At 39.2% G+C, this 24,096-nt stretch overlaps 1 protein-coding gene and 1 long non-coding RNA gene across 9 annotated transcripts in view; one reads left to right on the plus strand and one right to left on the minus strand.

The window, feature by feature from the left end:
- Positions 1 to 24,096, minus strand: part of ADAMTSL3 (ADAMTS like 3) — a 410,509-nt gene that overhangs the window by 226,254 nt on the left and 160,159 nt on the right. For 7 of the 8 annotated variants that reach the window (XM_061394516.1, XM_061394517.1, XM_061394521.1 and 4 more), the window contains exon 5: positions 4,005 to 4,050. In XM_061394516.1, coding sequence (XP_061250500.1) covers positions 4,005 to 4,050 — 46 coding nt within the window. Of the gene's footprint in view, positions 1 to 4,004; positions 4,051 to 8,119; positions 8,189 to 17,717; positions 17,974 to 24,096 lie in introns of those variants that run through there. The other variant, XM_061394520.1, reaches the window with a different exon arrangement.
- Positions 17,980 to 22,862, plus strand: LOC133234230 (uncharacterized). Its single transcript, XR_009732065.1, has 3 exons — positions 17,980 to 19,584; positions 19,704 to 20,465; positions 22,394 to 22,862. It is a non-coding gene; the product is annotated as an uncharacterized LOC133234230 (long non-coding RNA).

Here is a 24,096-nt window from a genome sequence, read left to right on the forward strand (position 1 = left end):
CATGCACGACTGCTCTTGGAACTTCTCCACTTCTCCATATACCCCTGATAAGGATAATTCTTCCCTAAGGCCTCAGTGGCCCAGCCCTGGCTGCAAGAGTCCATGCTGAGTGCTGATCGGAGGATCATGTCTGAGGACAGCCATTACCTGAAGCCATAGGACTGCACACAGGTATGCTCTGTTCCCTTCACCTCACAGGCCTTCCAGCCCAAAGTCTCATCTCCCCTAATCACTTTCAACTTTGTAGGGAGTATGAGAATTAAATTTACATATTCATGAAAAGGCACTCAGAACAATGCCTAGGATTTTTAGTAGTACTTAATGAGTCTGAGCCATTGTTGTTGCTGTTATTATTGATTTTGGTTAGGAGTTAGAAAGCTGATACAAGTGAAAAATTACATGGTCCTAAAGCTGAGAGCCTGAGCCTTCAAATAACCAGGAACAGAAAAGTATTAGCAACCTTGGGAACAGGACTGAATGTCAGGTCTCCAGGGCTCACCGGCAGTGGCTTCTGCTTCTCAATATAGCACACTCCCCTCCGTGGCCACTAAATGACATCCCTTGGATGGAATGGGAGGTCTTGCAGTCCCATCACATAGGGCTCTCAGGTCCCCAGCACTGTAGGTGCAGGCATCTTTGGATCACGAAGCAAGTTTCCCTTATAAAAGAGTGCCTGACCTGGGAACCACTGAAGGCAGCTTCCTTCAGAGGAGTGGGCGACATGCCCCATCCCCAGGGACAGGGGAGCCACTGACTATTGAACTAGTGTGGCCTATTTCAGTGAGGACATTGGAAGCACTGAGAAGCAACAGCAGGACTCATAACTCAGTTCTCCTTCCACTTGATGAGGGCTGCAGAACAGTCCCCACTCCTGCTCTCTGGACTCCTTGGAGATTTCAAAAAGGTTATTCTAAATTCCTAATTAATGAAACAGGAAGCATCTCAAGTAATTACATGTAAAAAAAGAAACCAAGATGTGACCATATTCGTACCCTGAGTTCATTCTGGTTAAATCCACTTATGGGGCTTCCCAAGGTGGTTCTAGTGGTAAAGAACCCACCTGCCCAAGCAGGAGACATGAGAGACATGGGTTTGATCCCTGGGTCAGGAAGATCCCCTGGAGGAGGGCATGGTAACCCACTCCAGTATTCTTGCCTGGAGAATCCCATGGACAGAGGAGCCTGGAGGGCTACAGTCCAAGGGGTCAGAAAAGAGTTGGACATGACTGAAGCAACTCAGCATGCATGTATGCACATAGACTTATGGCATTGGACACCCTTGCAAGATTTCTATAATCACTTCTGAAAAGGAGCAGATCTTCTACAGATCATCAACCCTGCAGCTAGGGCTGCCTTTATCCATGTGGTCTGCAGCAGGACTTGAGTATCATGGCTGCAGATTGGCACATGGAGAGGGAGGGGTACCCTGAACACTACTGATATGAGAGATCTGCCACAGGGTGCCCTTCTTCCCTGTAAAGAATGTTGTTGGAAACTCTGCATTTGTAATGGCAAGTGCAGAAATTAATGTCCTATTCTAATTAAATCTCTCTAACAACCCTCGTAGGACTCCAACTCTGAGAAACAGAAGAGGGTGACATTTACATGGCTGTCCTCTCCACTAGCTCCCACCTCCTAAGCATCTCCTTCTTACCAGCCTAGAGGTGGTGAAGATTTCTGCAGATTCCTCTGAGGGGGGGCATCAGTTAGAGACCAAGGTACTCTCAAGACCCTCAGAGCCTCAAAGGCATCAGACCTTCACTCAAACCAAAGTTGAGTTTGACCATTGCAACCAATATGCACCAATATTAGAGATTATGTTTTATCTCTATGTTGTATGGCCCAATAATCCTAGACCTTTATCACCTTTATCTCTTGTGCTGAAAAGAGCAGTCTTTTGGAATTAGCTAGAACAGAGTCTCTCACACACACACACCCTAGAATGAAATCTCAGAATGAAATATCTTGATCTGGGCATTTAAAATGAATCCCCCAGATAGCTTCAGAGAGTACTGCTTGACAGTACTGTTGTGAAATTTATTCTGAAATGACTGCAAGGAATTTGCCATACCACTTTGTCTGAGAAGACAAGCTGTTCCATGGTGTTCATCAGAATAATGCACCTTCCCCAAAGATGGTCAAAACATAATCCCTAGGACCTGTGATTAGGCTACCTTATATGGCAAAAGGGGCTTTGCCCAAAGCATCCTTTGACTACGGTTAAGGACCCTGAGGTGGGGAGATTATCCTAGATTATCTGGGTATGTGAAACTTGTTCAGTTGTCATCAAAGGCCAATGTGACTACATAAAAATGTAGACAGAGAGATGTAGTGTTGCTGGCTTTGAAGATGGAAAAGGGGTCCACAAGCCAAGGAATGAGGGCAGCCTCTAGAAGTTGGAAAAGACAAAGAAAATAGATCCTTCCCTGGAGACTCCAGAAGGAATGCAGACCTGCCAACACATATTAATTTTAGCCCAATAAGATAAATTTGTGTTGCTGTAAGCAAGTGTGTTGTAATGCATTACAGCAGCAATTAAAAAAATATAATGTACCCAGGCAAAAGGCAGATCTAAAAGTCGTGTGTGTAAGTCCCCCAGGCTGCTCATGCATCCACATGCTAGACTCTGCTTATATGTAAATTCCAGCCTGTGTCTATGCTCAGGTCAACTTATCTCCCTCCTTCATCCCCTCCTGGATTCCAGCTCACGTAATTGTGTACCTAAGCACACGTGTGTTGCTCGATTCTCCAAGCTCAGTTTGTCTTAAGGACACACGAAACCTATTTGCTTTGTCTCCCCAAATCCCTTTTAGGACATAGTGGACACAAATATATCTACCTGAGGGCTGGGTGTCATTGTATTTTGAGTGCCCTAAAAATTTGTTGCTGTCATTCTGTTGCTAAGTCATGTCTCACTCTCTGCGACCCCATGGACTATAGCACACCAGTCTCCTCTGTCCTTCAATATCTCCTGGAGTTTGCTTAAACTCATGTCCATTGAGTCAGTGATGCTGTCCAACCATCTCATCCTCTGCCCAATAAATAAGTATTTTTCCCACCCATGTTTGAGAGAGAAACATTTCTGCTTCATCACTTATTAAAACAGACTGAAAACATGGCTTGAGTTCCACAGACAAAAGGTCTTGCTAACACTGTGTGTTTTCCACTCCCCAAGTCCAGAGCTGCCCATGGAAGAGAAGTTCTAGTCAGTAGAACAGAAATGCTTACTCAGGACTGCAGTCTCACACTGGCCCAGGACAGAGGAGGAGGAGAGAGGACAGTTCCCCAGTAAGTGAAATATTTAGAATAAACGGATTTAGATCTCCAGGGTTTCAGAATTTCCTTTGAACTCCTGTCATTTCAATTTGGGTATAAAATAGGATTTGTGTTTTCTGACATTTATTTTGCATTGCACATTTGTGTTGGAATTTTATTTTTTGTTCATTTTGATCACTGTAGGATGAGAGTAAGGTTTATAAACCCTTCCCAGGTGTGATTTTCTTGAGTCATGACCTTCAGTACTCCTTATTACATTTTGCAGGGGGCAGGACAGGTGTTTTGGAGCATGAGAAACAGCACTAGAGAAGTTCAAGTCTGTACTCTTCCCACATGGTCTCTGGAAAACAATTTCACCTCCCTCAACCCTAGGCTCCTCATTTGAAAAAACTAACCACACCTCATATGCCAGCATCTCAGAGATGGTTGTGAGGGTTAGGTGAAATCCCACACATAGAGCACTTTGAACTTGGAAGGCATTTATAAGTATTATGTATTGTTTCTATGAAATCAGAAATTATTAAATGCTTACCAAATAAGACCATAAAGTGACCTAAAACAGGTAGTATAAATGGAAGGTATGAGATACACAAAACCTGTCATCAATTAAACAAATATTCAAATTTTCCACAAGGAGTACCAAGAGGCCATTAGCTTTACAATACATAATATTATTACTTAAGACATGAACATATTTTATGGGATTATATATTTTTATGACAAACTTACATGATTGCTGCATGTCTTGTATCGAATATTCTGCCCTTCGCAATTCCTGCAGGGGAAAAGAAAATATGGACTTCATGGAAGTTGCAAGCAGGGGAAAAAACAAAGGAAAACCAAGGCACTTGTAAAACTTTTATTCATGAACACTGACTCAAAGATTCAAAGTTTAAATTCTAAGAAATAACTTTTAGGAATCAGGAGGCCAAAAAGTCTCATAGAACTGTCACAATAGTGAATTCTTTAGCTGAATTCATGTAATAGTATTACTTACGCACAGTTTTAACCCTAGGGTTCGTATAACCACTGAAATTAATAGTATTATAGTATTGTGTATAGTGTGTGTGTATGTGTATAATGTGTGCATATATGTTTTTTTTCCCCTATGAAAAGGAAAGGAAAGGTACTGGCAGAAGCATTTTGTGTAGCACCCCTCTGTGGATGAATTTCTCTTCTGTACTTGCTGAGGTCGCCAAGTTAACTGGGCCCTCTATAACCTCCCTCTCTAATCAAAACAACCATCTCACATATATGTGAAATCTAAAATACGACACAAATGAACATATCTATGAAACAGAAACTGACTCACAGACAAGGAGAATGGACTTAATGTTTGCCAAGGTAGGGCAGTTGGGAAGAGTGGACTGGGAGCTTGGGATTAGCAGATGTGAACTAGTATATATAGGATGGATAAAGAACAAGGTCAGACTATACAGCACAGGGAATTATATTCAATATCTATGATAAACCATATGGAAAAGAATATAAAAAAGAATTAAATATGCATAACTGAGTCACCATGCTGAAGGGCAGAAGTTACACTGTAAATCAACTATACCTCAATAAAGTTTAAAAAGCAAAAAATTTTTAAAAGCATAATTCCTAAAAAACAAAAAATTTCCTAATGCATTGAACAGGTATATTTAATCATATTTTCATATGTTACTACATTCACATTAACTGTTAAAATAGTCTAAAGAAATACAACTGTCTGTGCCAGGAATTAGCTTGTGGCAATGCTTATACTTTACTTCAGCCACTGGTCTTACTAAACAAACACTACAAAATAGTATTGGGGCAACTTTTTAGACTACCGATACTGTAGGGTCTGAAGTCATATCCCCGTATACATATAGGTTTGAGAATCCAGGATGACCACCACACACACTCCCCCTCCCCCTTCCAGCCACTTGCTCTGGGACCCTGCACTCATCTTTCAGGCAGACTTTCCTTCTGGACGTCTGGAATTCCATCTGGCAGGTCCTCTCCTCAGTGTAGGGCTTGCTGCTCTATATTTTCTATATACATTAACTCCTTAAGATAACTCACCTGTAAACTTTTCCAACTTTTCCATGGAATTATGTGTTTACCCTCTATGTTTCCTTGGTCCATTCAATGGCAAATATGGAGCCAGAAATGCTAAACACAGGCTTAACTCACAATCTTGAATTAAAAGTCAACTGTCACTATGTCATTTGTTTTAGAATAATCTGGGAAGAATAGAACTGCTACAAATTGAATCCAAAGAGATGATTTTTTTTTTCTTTGCTGATGTGATTTAAATATGAGCCTATATGAAATGGCTGAACCAGTCTATGTCAGCAATATATAACTCACTGCATACCCTTTCTGATGATTCTATTTTTATCAACTATAAAAAGAATAAGTGAAAACTAATAATGTGCCAAGAAGTATAAAGGAGGAAAATATATCATTAAAAAAATCCCATCATCAAGACCTTTACCCTTAATATTTTAGCATTTCATCTTCCAGTGTTTCTGCCATAATTTATTTACAGATTCATTTATAGCCAATTCAACTGTGTATTCAGTTTAATTTAATATTATAACCATATTCCTATTTTATTAATAATTCCCTGGAAAAATTGTTTAATGACTACATAGTAAACCATTATAAATACATTACTTGTCTTGTAGTTTTGCATTTGAATTTTTAAAAATTGTGGTAAAATACACATCACATAAAATTTACAATCCTAACCAATTTTAAATATACTATGCAAGACTGTAAGTATATTCACACTGTTGTACAGACACTGGGCTTCCCTGATGGCTCAGACAGTAAAGAAGCTGCCTGCAATGTAGGAGACCCAGGTTCCATCCCTGGGTGGGGAAGATCCCTTGGAGTAGGAAACGGCAACTCACGCAAGTATTCTTGTCCATGGAGAATCCCATGGACAGAGGACCCTGGCGGGCTACAGTACATGAGATCACAGAGAGTCAGGCATGACTGAGCAACTAACACACACACAACACACACACACATTAACTTTTGTAGGCACTTGCGCCGTCTCTTGTTTTTCCCAAAATAGCCAAGACATGGAAGCAACCTAAATGTTCATTGACAAATAAATGGATAAAGAAGAAAAAAATAAATAAATAAAATAAAATTTATGTATAGTAAAATTCACTTTTGGGGAGGGTTCACAATTCCATGAGATTTAACAGATCCATACAGTTGTGTAAGCACTGCCACAATCAACATGTGGAACAGATCCTTCATCCCATAAATGCCCTCAGGTTGCCCGCCTGTAGCCAACTTCTCTCCACCCTCAGCTCCTGGCAGCCACTGACTTGTTTTCTGCCCCCATTAACTTTACCTTATCCTGTTAATGGAAGCACACAGTATATAGTCTTTTGACTATATCCATCCATGTTGATGTGTGTACCTGTACTTCACTCCTTAACTGCTGAACAGTATTCCATTGTGTGTATCACACAATTTACCTATTCACCAGCTGGATATTTGAGTTGTTTCCAGCTTTTAGCAATTATAAACACAAATGCTGTAAACATTCACACACAAGTTTTGTGTGAACACAAGTTCAGTTCTCTTGGGTAAATACTCATAAGCAAGATTGCTGAGTCTCCTTATTTTATATAATAATTTTCTGTTAAATATTTTTATGCTTCCATTTTTGTTCAAATTTAGGATACATATCTAGAAATGGGTAACAAATACCAGTTGTTTCACCTTATGACTCTTTCATGCATGCATTTTTAACTCTTGTTGGCTAAGTATTATTTGACTTGGTTGTCTCTTCAAGAAGGGTAAATGTCTCTCACATTACTGAACTTTGTATTTCACAAAGGAAAGGTAATGCTGCAAGATCTATTACTTTTTTCATGATCCTTTCCCCTTAAAACTGTAGACATGCTTTATTGACCTTTGACATTTAGACTTGCAGAAGACAAGTCTGAGTTTTATTCTATTGTACATGTATTTTATTTTTTTGTGGAAGCATATAGTGTTTTGTTTCATTAGCATTTTAAGCAAAAACTACAGTTCAGTTCAGTTCAGTTCAGTTCAGTCGCTCAGTCATGTCCGACTCTTTGCGACCCCATGAATCGCAGCACACCAGGCCTCCCTGTCCATCACCAACTCCCAGAGTTGACTCAGACTCACATCCATCGAGTCAGTGATGCCATCCAGCCATCTCATCCTCTGTCGTCCCCTTCTCCTCCTGCCCCCTATCCCTCCGAGCATCAGAGTCTTTTCCAATGAGTCAACTCTTCACATGAGGTGGCCAAAGTACTGGAGTTTCAGCTTTAGCACCATTCCTTCCAAAGAACACCCAGGGCTGATCTCCTTTAGAATGGACCGGTTGGATCTCCTTGCAGTCCAAGGGACTCTCAAGAGTCTTCTCCAACACCACAGTTCAAAAGCATCAATTCTTCAGTGCTCAGCCTTCTTCACAGTCCAACTCTCACATCCATACATGACCACTGGAAAAACCACAGCCTTGACTACATGGACCTACCTATTAATAGTCATGTGCTTATTTTCATCTATTTTGACTAAAAATGTTTGGCCTTTTTGACTGGAATATTCAAGGTCTTTATTTTCAGTGTTGTATATTATTCTCAGAATATAATTTTGATTACTCTCTTGTTCCAAGAATATTTGTAATTCTTAAGTGCTGTGCAACTTGTGGGATCTCAGTTCCCCGAGCAGGGATTGAACCTGGGCCACAGCAGTGAACATGAAAGACTGGAATCCTAACCACAAGGTCACCAGGGAACAACTCTGATACACTTTTTCTTTCTTTGCAATCCTTCATGAACTCACCCTTCTCCATCTACATCTCAAACCATCCTCACCTTACTTTCTGTTTCAACTGCAGCTTGTATTCTAGTCTCTTCATATCTGTTTTCTGGAAGATGCAATCCCTAATGGGAGTTAGAAAACATACAGGAGAAAGACATTTTGGAGTGAAATGAAGAGCACTACAGCTGCCTCCAAAAGCATTACCTAAATGATAGTTACATTTCTGAACTGAAATACAGACCAGGTACCCAATTTTCATTTGGCTACCTCTATTTTTTTTTGGTCTTAATTTATTATATTTAAAAATGTATACATGTGTACATTCCCTTACACATTTTGAAGACAAACGTTATAAAACTAAACCCATAGCATTAGAGTTACAGACCTCATACTTGTTGAGAATTACCAAACTAAGATCAAAAGAGCAGAATTCAATAATGATAAGATTCAGTTGTCCCAGAGGTGTATGCTGGTTTTAGAAAAGGCAGAGGAACCAGAGATCAAATTGCCAACATCTGCTGGATCATCAAAAAAGCAAGAGAGTTCCAGAAAAACATCTATTTCTGCTTTACTGACTATGCCAAAGCCTTTGACTGTGTGGATCACAAGAAACTGTGGAAAATTCTGAAAGAGATGGGCATACCAGACCACCTGACTTGCCTCTTGAGAAACCTGTATGCAGGTCAGGAAGCAACAGCTAGAACTGGACATGGAACAACAGACTGGGTTCAAATTGGGAAAGGAGTACATCAAGGCTGTTTATTGTCACCCTGCTTATTTAACTTATATGCAGAGTACATCATGAGAAATGCTGGGCTAGATGAAGCACAAGTTGGAATCAAGATTGCCAGAAGAAATATCAATAACCTCAGATATGCAGATGACACCACCCTTATGGCAGAAAGTGAAGAAGAACTAAAGAGCCTCTTGATGAAAGTGAAAGAGGAGAGTAAAAAGTCTGCTTAAAGCTCAACATTCAGCAAACTAAGATCATGGCATCCAGTCCCATCACTTTATGGCAAATAGATGGGGAAACAGTGGAAACAGTGGCTGATTTTATTTTGGGGGGCTCCAAAATCATTGCAGATGGTGATTGCAGCCATTAAATTAAAAGACGCTTACTCCTTGAAAGAAAAGTTATGACCAACTTAGACAGCATATTAAAAAAGCAGAGACATTACTTTATCAACAAGGATCTGTCTAGTCAAGGCTATGGTTTTTCCAGTAGTCACGTGTGAATGTGAGAGCTGGACTATAAAGAAAGCTGAGCGCTAAAGAATTGATGCTTTTGAACTGTGGTGTTGGAGAAGACTCTTGAGAGTCCCTTGGACTGCAAGGAGATCCAACCAGTCCATCCTTTAGGAGATCAGTCCTGGATGTTCATTGGAAGGACTGATGTTGAAACTGAAACTCCAGTATTTTGGCCACCTGATGTGAAGAGCTGACTCATTTGAAAAGAGCCTGATGTCGGGAAAGATTGATCGCAGGAGGAGAAGGGGACGGCAGAGGGTGAGATGGTTAGATGGCATCACTGACTCAACAGACATGAGTTTGGGTAGACTCTGGGAGTTGGTGATGGACAGGAAGGCCTGGTGTGCTGTGGTTCATGGGGTCACAAAGAGTCGGACACAACTGAGAGACTGAACTGAACTGAACTGAAGTATATGGAGGCAACAAATCAAACTAACTCAGCCTTTTGCTGAGTGGCACTCTTAAGAGTTATAATGTCTGTTCCAATTTTCAAACAATGAATTAGGTTATATTTTATCAGTTATACATTCATTCATTTATTTTTTATTTTTATTTTTTTTTAAGACTTAAGTTCTTTTATTATCTACTTCTAATTGTCCCAGTCATTTTTATTTTTATTTTTTTCCCAAATCTTCCCACCCTCTCCCTCTCCCACAGAGTCCATAAGACTGTTCTATACATCAGTGTCTCTTTTGCTGTCTCGTATACAGGGTTATCGTTACCATCTTTCTAAATTCCATATATATGCGTTAGTATACTGTATTGGTGTTTTTCCTTCTGGCTTACTTCACTCTGTATAATAGGCTCCAGTTTCATCCACCTCATTAGAACTGATTCAAATGTATTCTTTTTAATGGCTGAGTAATACTCCATTGTGTATACGTACCACAGCTTTCTTATCCATTCATCTGCTGATGGACATCTAGGTTGCTTCCATGTCCTGGCTATTATAAACAGTGCTGCGATGAACATTGGGGTACACGTGTCTCTTTCCCTTCTGGTTTCCTCAGTGTGTATGCCCAGCAGTGGGATTGCTGGATCATAAGGCAGTTCTATTTCCAGTTTTTTAATGAATCTCCACACTATTCTCCATAGTGGCTGTACTAGTTTGCATTCCCACCAACAGTGTAAGAGGGTTCCCTTTTCTCCACACCCTCTCCAGCATTTATTATTTGTAGACTTTTGGATCACAGCCATTCTGACTGGTGTGAAATGGTACCTCATAGTGGTTTTGATTTGCATTTCTCTGATAATGAGTGATGTTGAGCATCTTTTCATGTGTTTGTTAGCCATCTGTATGTCTTCTTTGGAGAAATGTCTATTTAGATCTTTGGCCCATTTTTTGATTGGGTCATTTATTTTTCTGGAGTTGAGCTGTAGGAGTTGCTTATATATCTTTGAGATTAGTTGTTTGTCGGTTGCTTCATTTGCTATTATTTTCTCCCATTCTGAAGGCTGTCTTTTCACCTTGCTAATAGGTTCCTTTGATGTGCAGAAGCTTTTAAGGTTAATTAGGTCCCATTTGTTTATTTTTATTTTTATTTCCAATATTCTGGGAGGTGAATTCATTCATTTAATCAAAACTATTTGAGTACAATATATGTATTAGGCATAGGGCTGAGTACTGGTGATACAGAAATGAATGCAAATTGTTATTGAGCTAAAAAGTAAAGATACAGCTCTAAATTGATGTGATGAGTTTAATAATAAGCTATACATGGGACCTATAAACAAGAATCCAGGTATATAGTTCTCTTGACTGTTCACTGAGAACGTCTTTCTATATTATCACAATAGGTTGATCCAGTCTTAGTATTTTCTAACACTGTATATTTCCATCTTTGTGAGTCATCAAAGGTATAAATTAAAATTTATTAAACTCCCAACCAGGATACATTAAATTTTAAACATTCCAGAAGCACCAAACTAGGGGTCTGGCAGGGAAAATTTATGAGGGTGGAGAACTCTCTTTCTTGGTCAAAAGGATACAGCTCCATTCTTCTGGGAAACAACAGACAGGCCAGTGGACAAGGTCATCTACTTACATGACTCATTTCATTGTGTTTATTATGTGTGGATAAAGGGAGAAACTAAATTATAGAAAAAAGTGAAAGGGTAATTTGAACTACTCGTTTTTTTTGGAAAGGCCCCAACTGAGGAAAGAGCTAACAGATTAGGGAGTTCAGTTCAGTCACTCAGTTGTGCCTGACTCTTTACAACCCCATGAACTGCAGCACGCCAGGCCTCCCTGTCCATCACCAACTCCCAGAGTCTACCCAAACTCATGTCCATTGAGTCAGTGATGTCATCTAAATCTCATCCTCTGTCGTCCCCTTCTCCTCCTGCCTTCAATCTTTCCCAACATCAGGCTCTTTTCAAATGAGTCAGCTCTTCACATCAGGTGGCCAAAGTATTGGAGTTTCAGTTTCAACATCAGTCCTTCCAATGAACACCCAGGACTGATCTCCTAAAGGATGGACTGGTTGGATCTCCTTGCAGTCCAAGGGACTCTCAAGAGTCTTCTCCAACACCACAGCTCAAAAGCATCAATTCTTCAGCGCTCAGCTTTCTTTGTAGTCCAGCTCTCACATCCACATGTGACTACTGGAAAAACCATAGCCTTGACTAGATGGACTTTTGTTGACAAAGTATTATCTCTGCTTTTTAATATGCTGTCTAGGTTGGTCATAACTTTCCTTCTAAGGAGTAAGCGTCTTTTAATTTAATGGCTGCAATCACCATCTGCAGCGATTTTGGAGCCCCAAAAAATAAAGTCTGACACTGTTTCCACTGTTTCCCCATCTATTTGCCATGAAGTGATGGGACCAGATGTCATGATCTTAGTTTTCTGAACATTGAGCTTTAAGCCATTTTCACTCTCCTCTTTCACTTTCATCAAGAGGCTCTTTAGTTCTTCTTCACTTTCTGCCATAAGGGTGGTGTCATCTGCATATCTGAGGTTATTGATATTTCTTCTGGCAATCTTGATTCCAGCTTGTGCTTCATCCAGCCCAGCATTTCTCACGATGTACTCTGCATATAAGTTAAATAAGCAGGATGACAATATACAGCTTTGACGTACTCCTTTTCCTATTTGAAACCAGTCTGTTGTTCCATGTCCAGTTCTAACTGTTGCTTCCTGACCTGCATACAGGTTTCTCAAGAGGCAGGTCAGGTGGTCTGGTATGCCCATCTCTTTCAGAATTTTCCATACACTCACAGTTTATTTAGATCAGTTTCTTGTGATCCACACAGTCAAAGGCTTTGGTATAGTCAATAAAGCAGAAAAAGATGTTCTTCTGGAACTCACTTGCTTTTTCAATGATCCAGTAGATGTTAGCAATTTGATCTCTGGTTCCTCTGCCTTTTCTAAAACCAGCTTGAACATCTGGAAGTTCATGGTTCATGTATTCCTGAAGCCTGGCTTGGAGAATTTTGAGTATTACTTTACTAGCGTGTGAGATGAGTGCAATTGTGCAGCAGTTTGAGCATTTTTTGGTATTGCCTTTCTTTGGGATTGGAATGAAAACTGACCTTTTCCAGTCCTGTGGCCACTGCTGAGTTTTCCAAATTTGCTGGCATATTGAGTGTAGCACTTTCACAGTATCATCTTTTAGGATTTGAAACAGCTCAACTAGAATTCCATCACCTCCACTAGCTTTTTTCGTAGTCATGCTTCCTAAGGCCCACTTGACTTTACATTCAAGAATGTCTGGCTCTAGGTGAGTGATCACACCATCATGATTATCTGGGTCATGAAGATCTTTTTTGTGTAGTTCTTCTGTGTATTCTTGCCACCTCTTAATATCTTCTGCTTGTGTTAGGTCCATACCATTTCTGTCTTTTATTGTGCCCATCTTTGCATGAAATGTTCCCTTGGTATCTCTAATTTTCTTGAAGAGATCTCTATTCTTTCCCATTCTGTTGTTTTCCTCTATTTCTTTGCATTGATGGCTGAGGAAGGCTTTCTTATCTCTCCTTGCTATTCTTTGGAATTCTGCATTCAAATGGGTATATCTTTCCTTTTCTCCTTTGCTTTTCGCCTCTCTTCTTTTCACAACTATTTGTAAAGTGATAACCAAAATCTTCTTGTATCATGCTGACTTATAACCCAAGAATGCTTTTAATTCTAATTTCAAAATTAGGGAGGGAAATTATAAACCATGGTTTAAGATTGTATTTGAAATGATTTTAATACGGGAACAGAAAAACTGTGGAAACTTACAAACAGTGACATTTTTTTTTAAGTGTATTAGAACTTCAGAAATAATTTTTCAGATGCATTTTTAGTAATTGTTTCATTTTAGTGATTTAAATGAAAAACAAAACTAAATTTGAAAAACTTAACACTGAAAGGAAAGCACTTATTTGCTGGTGGCAGCTATGGTTATATCTCATAACTACTGGTTATGACCATATGGTTCGGGTCTATACCCCAATGCCATCTGCTATATCCTAATTGTGAGGCACTAACTGGAATCTTGAATGTTGGGCCTGAAAATCTAAACCTAAAATGTAAGTGTATCTCTACTAAAAATCCCACTACAACTGCAGCAAAGTGATATGAAAAAAGAGCATTTTATTTCATGAATTCTCAAAATATAAAGTACCATTTTAGACACATTCCTTCTCCAGTGACTTTTTATGGTGAACCTATCATGTACTAGGATGTGGATATAAGGATACAGGAAGGTTATCTCTTGGTTCCCATAATAAGTCAGTAGTAAAGGTTTTTAAACTCAAGCATCTGGTGGACATTTTTCACATCCTACTTCACTTTGTCCAACTGAACACACAGTGAACCCACACTGACTGGCCTCTATCGATGTGGCATGCTTTGGTTACAATTTAGCGTGAAAATGAATGGCTACTTTATGAAGAGGAATAAAGTAAAATCCAAGTTATTTTAAAGCTAAGGACACTGAAGTTCTAATTCCCCAAGCAGGAACCTGCCAGCTTATTCTGGAAATAATTCTTTTGGCTCAAAGCAGCTGAGCTGCAGAAATATGACTTCCAAGTTTTTAATTTCATTCTAATTATTATTTGTAAGAGCTAATGGTTATCAGGAGTATATAAAAATTCAAGAACATCATTTCACAATTATGTATTTTCTATCCATTACAACATTCATAACACCCTGAAACTGAAGATTTTTGAAGCCATAAATTTTATGAATATATAAAAAACATATGTTGATTCCACATGAGGATACAGTAAAAACATTAATAAAATTTCCCTGGAGTTTATAGCACTATAATTTATTGCATTCATTTGCTGATATATTGACTCAAATACTAGTGTCTTAAAAACTAACAAGCATGTGTTTTGAAGAATAGAAATATATTAATTTTTTAAAACAGTAGTTAACTTAAACCTGTCTTTCCCATGGTTGGCACTTGACTAGAATATCAAATTGCAAATTTCTGCAAGCAAAAGAGACATTCTGGCTGGCATATGGTCCACAGTGCAAAAGAACTATGTGTATTTAAATGTAATCAAATTCTGAAATAACTTTATCCACAAAGAAATACATAAGCAAAATAGCCACGCTCATGTCCTTTCCTAAATCATGAATTTAAAGGACACTGACAAAAAGAGAAGGCACTGAAATGCTTTCTAAAACTTTGGGATAGCTTTCTGTTGGTTTTTATGTAACCACCTCTGCATACCTCTTCCAAGAAAAGTTGACCACAAAAGCTCAATATTTATGAAGATTTAATGAGTCTCTAAGGCTGTTCAAGGATAAGGAGACCTGATAAGCTTTCCAGGGGAAGTAGATTTCTTTCTTAATAATCTCAGCGTACTTCCAAAATTACAGTGAAACGTCTCAATATGGGAGTGGGTACATAAGGTTTGGGGCTGCCTAAAAGGTGCGGAGCAGGAATGACAGAATTATTCATGACCCTGCTGCCTTTCCTCTGAAATAATCTAATTTCATTTTTATGGAAAGAAATAATGTTACTGCCCCCCTTTTTTTTTATCAGAGTCACGGAAAGAGTGAGTATATCACAGGCCTGGCCTTGTATCAGGAGCTAAGCTGAGAACATAGATCCCCTCATCACACACTTGTCTTCCTGTAAACATCCCAGAACACACTACACTCTCATTTAACTATTTTTTTCTTATATTTGGTAAAGAATCTTCCCTACTTTCAAATATGTATTCAAATTGGATGAGCTTAGTTCAGTTCAGTTCAGTCGCTCAGTGTCCGACTCTTCAGGGAGCAAGAAAAAATTTGGAGAATCTCAGGACCAAATGTAAAATTTAAAATATAGGTTAAGATGTGTACATAAACAGACTAAAAAATACTGCACAAGTCCTAAAAAAAAAAAAAAAAACTAATTCAAGAATGGTGACTTGAAATACAATAGCAATATTTAGGATAGAACTGTTTTGGGGTCTCTACAATTATTTGTGAAATATTTTAGGTCCAAAAAAATTTCAGAAGGATGCAAACTCATGTCTACAACAGTAAGCTTCATCATTTCTTAAAACTTTTCTTCAGATTTAAGAAACGTGTCATTACAAATTTGGTGGAAGCCCCCTGCCAAACCTCCTCAATCCAATTCCCCTGCCTCCCACCCCTTGGTGAGAAGTAACCAAGTAAATGGCATCATAGTTTACATAACCTTCCACAGCTTGATTTGTCTGAACACTATGTTTCTGAAAATATCCATGTTGATAGATGCAATTCTAACCCATCCATTTTTATGACTGTAATCTAATTTATAAATATAGCTCAAATTCATCAATCCTTTTTATTTATTGATTGATTTTCTTAAAAGTCTATAAAGGTTTATGTTGGTTCTGCAATGACCCCTCTTATACTGTCACCTAGGGTACTACATTTGCAGGCTTCCCTGGTGGCTCAGCAGTAAAGAATACACCTGCAATACAGGAGACATGGGTTCTATCCCTAGGTCAGGAAGATCCCCAAAGGAAATGGAAACCCAGTCCAGTACTCTTGCCTGGGAAATCCCACGGACAGAGGAGCCTGGCAGGCTACAGTCCAAAGAGTTACAACGAGTCGGATACAACTGAGTGACTGAGCAACAACAAAGTGTACATTTGCACTAGTTTCTTAGGATACATACTCTAGTGGGACTGTTCCATTGTGGGCATTTACAGCTTCACTAGTACCAGATAATGACACACTGTCCTTTAAAGTGGGAATACCAATTTTCATTCCCATTAGCAGTACAGAAAATTCTTGTTTTTACATATCAAGGCCAATACTTGGCATTTTTAAACTGAAAAGTTTCCCAGTCTGAAGAATATGGAATATCTCACTTTGTAGTTTTTGCATTTTTGTTGTTAGTGAGGTTAATATTTTCATGTTTTAGACTATGCAAGTTCCCCTTCTGAGAATTTCCTGTTCATATCCTTTTCCCATTCTTCTAGTTGGCTTTTGTTTTATTGTATTTCAATATCTCATACACTAATTCCTTACTGGTTATATTCATTATCAAGATTTTCTTCCACTCTATGCTTTTCTTTCTTTTGTCTTTTTTTGGCCACAACACAGGGCATGCATGCAGGATCCTAGTTCCCTCACCAAGGATCAAACCCATCCCCCTGCAGCGGAAGTGCAGTGTCTTAACCACTGGACCACCAAAGTCCCTATAGTATATATTTTTATGATACAAAGGTGTTTTCTTAGTCTGCTTGAATTTATAAATATTTTCCTTTATAACTTATGCCCTCTGTGTCTTTGTTAAGGACACAAAGCTCACCCAGAGATCATACAGATATTCTATATATTCTTCTTCTAAATGTTTTCAAGATTCGCTTTTCATAAGCAGATTTTAATCTACCTGGAATTTATTGTTTAATGGATTGAAATTTTCCAATATTTTCCCTTTGGATATTAATAATCATATTTGAACCCCACGTATGGAAAATTCATCCTTTCTCCACCAATTTTTAAATTGCCGTATGGCTGATATTCGGAGAAGGCAATGGCACCCCACTCCAGTACTCTTGCCTGGAGAATCCCATGGATGGAGGAGCCTAGAAGGCTGGAGTCCATGGGATCGCTGAGGGTCGGACAACGACTGAGCGACTTCACTTTCACTTTTCACTTTCATGCATTGGAGAAGGAAAGGGCAACGCACTCCAGTGTTCTTGCCTGGAGAATCCCAGGGACGGGGGAGCCTCGTAGGCTGCCGTCTATGGGGTCGCACAGAGTCGGACACGACTGAAGTGACTTAGCAGCAGCATGGTTGACATTAATTCAGTCAACACAGAACACTTCTTGTATTGAGGGATCACAAGGATCCCTCAAATTGTCTTCTATAGTCTGTACCTTCTTTCCACCCACCCCACCTCTTCTTTAATACCAGGCAGTTACGGATGTGCTCTACATGTCTATAATCTTTGCATTTCAAGAATATTACATACAGTTCCGGCAGGGAGCACGGTGAGAAGCGGATGGCGGCCTTCAACCCTGCGCCCTCCAGGTCCTCTGGCCTCCGGTGGGCAGGTGAATTAGGGGCCCGCAGGCCGGAACCTCCTAAGGGCGGGCGAACCGGGAGCCCCTGGGCCGCGAACCCCGGTGGGTAGGTGAACTGGGGGCGCACTCACTGGGACAGCTTGGGCTGTGTCTTGCGGGGCCCCAGGGCTCTCACCACCGCCACCCACTGGAAGCCGCAGCAAACCTCACCCTCATTGAGCGGCGGCCGCTCAGGGCCCGGATCTCGCTGAGCAACCACTGGGTTTCTTGGCCCAAGGCTGCAGGGCTTAGGCCAAGCCGCTGCCAGGCACCCGCACGGATCGGGTACCTGAGGTGACCGCTCACCGCGTGGGGGCTGACAAAGGCTTTAACGACCCTGAAGGTGGGTGGAGCCGCGGTGGGTGACGGGTAGAAATTAACAGTTCTGCAGTTGGTGATTCTACCAAGACCTTGACATCGAAAGATACTAACAGAAATGATGGAATAACTTACCCCATGCAGCCAATAGTTACTGCCCATCGCCCTTTGGGAAGATTTACTGTCCATTTATAGAAAGCCTGTGTGTATAATATGAAAAAGCTGCTCTCAACTTCCCCCTCAACCTTTCAAAAGAAAACTGAATCTAGGCCTTCTAGATGCAAAGAGGTTGCTGAAGTAAGATAAAGTCAAATTAGAAAATCACCTATCTTGTAAATGCCCTTAAAAAAAAAAACATAGAAAAGACATGTCTTCTGGAAATGACTTTTCTAAATGGAGTTGTTTGACCACCTCTAGAAGAGCAGCAGCAGCAGAAGTGACCCCAAGGCCCACATTTGTTCAGTGGGTTAGAGGACATGGAATGGATGACATTGAGAAAGTAAAGCAGGTTCTAGGGCAGATTGGCCGTCCTTAGAAGACATTTCCATATTATAACCATTTTTGTGTGTGTGCGTTTTATTCCACTACTGTATAAATATGGTTGACAATAAGTACTTTTTGGCAATATCTAGTCTTTCTAAATGTTCTGAAGTCCTGATATATGTTAAAACCAGAAGTAGTAAAAGGACATTTTGTAAACATCTTTATGTTAAAATTCCTTTGAAATACTGTTGGTGGGGGGTCATTGTGGCCAAAGCAACTCTTTGAACATTGAATTGTATCTACGCACTAGTTGAAGGTTGCTGGTGGCAGGGGAAGAAGGAAATGCAAAGAGCTCTGTGCCTGAGTGGTGTTACTGGGGCAAGACTAAGCACTGTGTTTTTTATGTTTGTGCATTTGATTTCATTTTGCTGTGTATATAGTGTATATAAGGGACAAGTGAGTCCTAATTTACAACATTTAGTCTTTCTAGATGTTAAAGAGATTGCTAGTCTAGGACAGAAATAGAGGTAGTAAATTAATACATTTTGTACATTTTGTGTGAAAATTTCCAGGAAAGATTGTCTTCTGAAAAATTGAGCTTTATTGCCCTCTGGGTTGGTGGAGCAGGGAGAGATGGGAAGGGGGTTGGTCTTAGGCCAGAATGCCTGTACTTTGAAGATATTTTCAGATTATAACTGTTTCATGTGTGCAGTTTATTCAAGACTGCCCTGTATATAGTGGACAAATGAAGTTCTTATTTGAAACATCTAGTCCATCTAGATGTTTAGAAGTGCCTGACATAGGTTAAGTGTAGAAGTCATAAAATATCATTTTGTAAATATCTTTTTGCTCAAATTCATAGGAACTATTGTCTTTGGAAGTGTTGAAATGTTAAACCACCTCCATGAGCAAGTATACTGTTGTCTGTATTTGTTCTGTGGTTTGGAGGAAGTGGGAGAGAAAGAACTGCAAAAGGTAATATGCTAGTGTGTTCGTACTTGAACATATTCAGACCAAACCATTTTCTGTATGTTATATGCATTTTGTTTGGTGTGATATAATGGACAAATGAGTCCTAATTTTGCAACATCTAGTTTCCAGATTGAAGGCAGGAGGAGAAGGGGATGACAGAGGATGAGATGGTTGGATGGCATCACTGACTAAATGGACATGAGTTTGAGCACACTCCAGGAGGTGGTGAAGGACAGGGAAGCCTGGCATGCTGCAGTCTATGGGGTCACAAAGAGTCAGACACTACTGGGCAACTAAACAATAACAAAGCCGCTTTTGAAAACATCTTTTTATTAAAATTCCTGTGAAATACTGTTGTTTGAGGGGGGTGGCCAGACCACCTCTTTGAACACTGCATTGTATTTGTGTACTGGCTGAAGGCTGGGGGTGAATGAGGTTGCCGGTGAATGCCAAAGTAGTCAGGAAAAAAGTTAACACATTTTAAGTAAAATTAGCACATTCTGTACACATTGTGTGGAAATTCATAGGCCAGCTTGTCTTCTGTAAATGACTTTTGGATATGAATTTGTTCAGTCGCCTCTAAGCATTACACATGCCTGTACTTGGCCACTTGATTGGTGGTGGAGAGAGGAAGTGAGGGAGGGAATCGTTCAAGCCAAACTGGTCATATTTAGAAGATACCCTAGATGATAAGCACTGTTTCATGTCTTCTCTTGTGCTTATGCTCAGTCGTGTCCAACTCTTCGTGACAACTTTGGACTATAGCCAGGCTCCTCTGTCCATGGGATTTTTCAGGCAAGAAAACTGGAGTGGGTTCCCTCCAGAGGTTCTTCCTGACCCAGGGATCAAACCCACATCTCCTATGTCTCCTAGATTGCAGGTGGGTTCCTTACCTGATGAACTACTGGGGAAGCCCCCAGATAATTATTATTTCTTGTCTTGTTCAAGACTTAGATGGGTGAAAGTTTATTTAGCAGTGCTGTGTACACAGTGGACAAGTATCTAGTCTACTTTTACAAGTATCTAATAAAAGACAATATCTAGTCTTTTAGATATTTAGAAGTGTTTAATGTGTTTAAAAGTAGTAGTAGTAGAATAATGCTTCTTATAAATAGCTTTTAAAAACTGATGGGAAATACTGTCTTTGAAAATGGGATTGTTAAACCTCCTCTCTAAACAGTACACTCTGTGCTTGTCCATTGGGTTGAAGAAGGTAGGAGGGAAGATTGCAAAGATGTTTTGCCAGTGTGTACTAGAAACCTTTCAACTTATCCATTGCTCTATGTGTTACATGTATCTCATTTACCTTTACTTTATATATTATGTATGCACTGGACAGATGGGTCCCAATTTTACAATAGCTAGTCTCTAGATATTAAAGAGGTTGCCAATATATGATAAAGTGGAGTTTCTTAGTCATGTCCGACTCTTTGTGACCCCATGGACTATCCATGGAATTCTCCAGGCCGGAATACTGGAGTGGGTAGCATTTTCCTTCTCCAGGGGATCTTCCCAACCCAGGGATCAAACTCAGGTCTCCCACACTGCAGGAGGATTCTTTACCAGCTGAGCCACAAGGGAAGCCCAATGTATGATTAAAGTGGAGTTAATAAATTAATATGTTTTGTATACTTTGTGTTATAATTCACTGAAAGGCTGTCTTCTGAAAAGAAAATTGTAAATCACATCTAAGTGAAACACGTGAGTGTACTCCACCCACTGTTGGATAGATGGCAAATAGGAGGAACTGGGAGAAATGAGGGTTCTAGGCTAGAATATTCCTTCATAGAAGACACTTTCAGATATAACCATTGTTACACATGTGTAGTTTATTCAATACTACTGTGTAGACATGGACAAACAAATCCTTATTTGAAACATCTAGGTTTTCTAGATGTATAAAAGTATACAACCTATGTTGAAAGTAGAGTTAAAGTAACACCTTTTAAGTATTTTTTCTGTTAATTCATAGGAATGGTTGTATTTGGGGAGTGGAATTGTTAAACTTGAGTAAACTCTCCAAGAAAAGTAAGTTCATTGGGTGGTGGGGAAGCAGGGGCAGGGAAGGAAGTACAGAGAGAAGGGTTCAGACAAGTTCAGACTATATTACCATTATTCTCTTTATGCATTTTAGTTAATACTGCAGTGTTTTAATCATAATTTTGCCAATATCTTTATCTAGAGACCTGTTGCCATTCTTGTACTTTCTGAAATTTTTGTTGCTAAGAAAGTCAGGATTACACTTTTTACCTTCCAGATTGAGTTGGTATAGTATATTCTTAATTATCAAAATACTCATAGCCTTGGGACTTTGAAATGGTAAATATTCATGATGTGTGAAAAACACAATACATAACTGTATGGTCATCCAGGTCATTGCATCTATCAGTGGTTCAATTCTTTTTACTGCTGTGTAGTATTCCATGGTATTGATATACTATAGTTTGTTTACCTATTCACCCACTGAAGGGCATGTGGGTTGTTTCCATTTTTTTTTTTTTTTTGGATATTATGAGTAAAAGTTGCTAAAAACATTCAGGTTTCCATGTGAAAACAAGTCTTCATTTCTCTGGGATAAATGCCTAGGTGTACAACTGCTGGGTTGTACAGTAGTTACATGTTTAATTTTTTAAGAAACTGCCTGTGGCCATTCTGTTTTACATTCTCACTCCTAGTATAGGAGTGATCCAGTTTATCTGAATTCTTACCAGTATTTCATTTTGTCAAATTTTTTATTTTTTTAAAAAAGCTATTCTGATACATATGTAATAATGTCTGATTGTGACTTTAATTTGTGTTTCCCTAACGCTAGAGATATTAAGGCCATTTTCATGTACCTATTTACCACGTGTGTATCCTCTTTCCTGTGGTCATGTATGGATGTGAGAGTTGGACTGTGAAGAAGGCTGAGCACTGAAGAACTGATGTTTTTGAACTGTGGTGTTGGAGAAGACTCTTGAGAGTCCCTTGGACTGAAAGGAGATCCAACCAGTCCATTCTGAAGGAGATCAGCCCTGGGTGTTCTTTGGAAGGACTGATGCTAAAGCTGAAACTCCAGTACTTTGGCCACCTCATGCAAAGAGTTGACTCATTGGAAAAGACTCTGATGCTGGCGGGGATTGGGGGCAGGAGGAGAAGGGGACGACAGAGGATGAGATGGCTGGATGGCATCACTGACTCAATGGACGTGAGTCTGAATGAACTCCGGGAGTTGGTGATGGACAGGGAGGCCTGGCGTGCTGCGATTCATGGGGTTGCAAAGAGTCAAACACGACTGAGCGACTGAACTGAACTGATCCTCTTTAGTGAAATATCTGTTCAGCTCTTTTGTTTTTTTTCTAATTGGATTCTTTTTTTTTTAATTGTTGACTGTTTTGTTCTTAATATAAATCCTGGTCCTTTATCAGCTACATGGTTTGTAAATATTTTCTCCCATTGATCTAGGTACTAATACTACAGTTTTGGCTTTGTAAGTCTTGTATCAGGTGGACTGATTCCTTTTACTCTATTTTTTTTCAAAATTGTTTTAAGTATTCTGTGGCTTATACCTTTTGATATAAGTTTTAGAATAATCTTATTTAATTTACAAAAATAAAACTTTGTAAGAATTTTGAGTGAAATAAATCTATAAATCAATTTGGGCCCAGCTTTATGCCCTACTTGTCTCCTAGAATATTGAAATCAGAGGATCCTTGAGTGAGAAATCAGAGCAGCACAAATAAAAATACCTAAAAAACATCGTCAGGCAATGAGATAGACCAGCCATATCTCCTTAAAATTAAGCTCACACCTCTTTTCCTTAAATATGAACAAGAGCCAACAAGGATCACCAGAAATCTTAGAAAAGTCTTTATTATGAAATATCATGACATAAACAAGACAGAAAACAGTAATTCAAAAAGAATTGAGACAATGCAAGGGAAAGAAAACCACCCCCCCTGCCAAACTCTATTTATATGCTGAGAGATAGAAGATGTTGCATCTGAAAACCAGGGACAGACTGCTTTAAAAAATAATAAATTAAGGAAGAAAAAATATCTCAGAAAAAAAAAAAGAGAAAGAGGAAAAATGAAACTACCTAGAGAATTGGAATGTAAGTTCAGGTAAATCTCCAATGGACAAAGAGAAAAACAGTTAGTCTAATATCTGAATAATACATATACAACTTCTCAAAAATTATAAATAAAAACTAAAACTTAAAAATATCTTTTTGTTAAAATTGTATAATCTCTAACATAGTTTCCAATATTCTTCACAAAATTACCCATTCTTACCTATCCCCTAGAGCCATACTATAGTCAAGAAGGCTTTTTAAAATCAGTCCAGGATTTATTAATTCATTCATCTATTCATTAATGGAATAAAATATACTAAATTTCCACTACATGCCAGTGGTAATGTGGGGCACAGTACAGAGAGGAAAAATATATCTATACCACCTAAAATTTTGTTTCAATTATTAAAAAAATCTTTTAAAACACAATAAAATAGACACTCTGATAAAACTATATTCAC

Source organism: Bos javanicus, chromosome 21 (assembly GCF_032452875.1).
Source record: "Bos javanicus breed banteng chromosome 21, ARS-OSU_banteng_1.0, whole genome shotgun sequence".
Classification (NCBI taxonomy): Eukaryota; Metazoa; Chordata; class Mammalia; order Artiodactyla; family Bovidae; genus Bos; species Bos javanicus.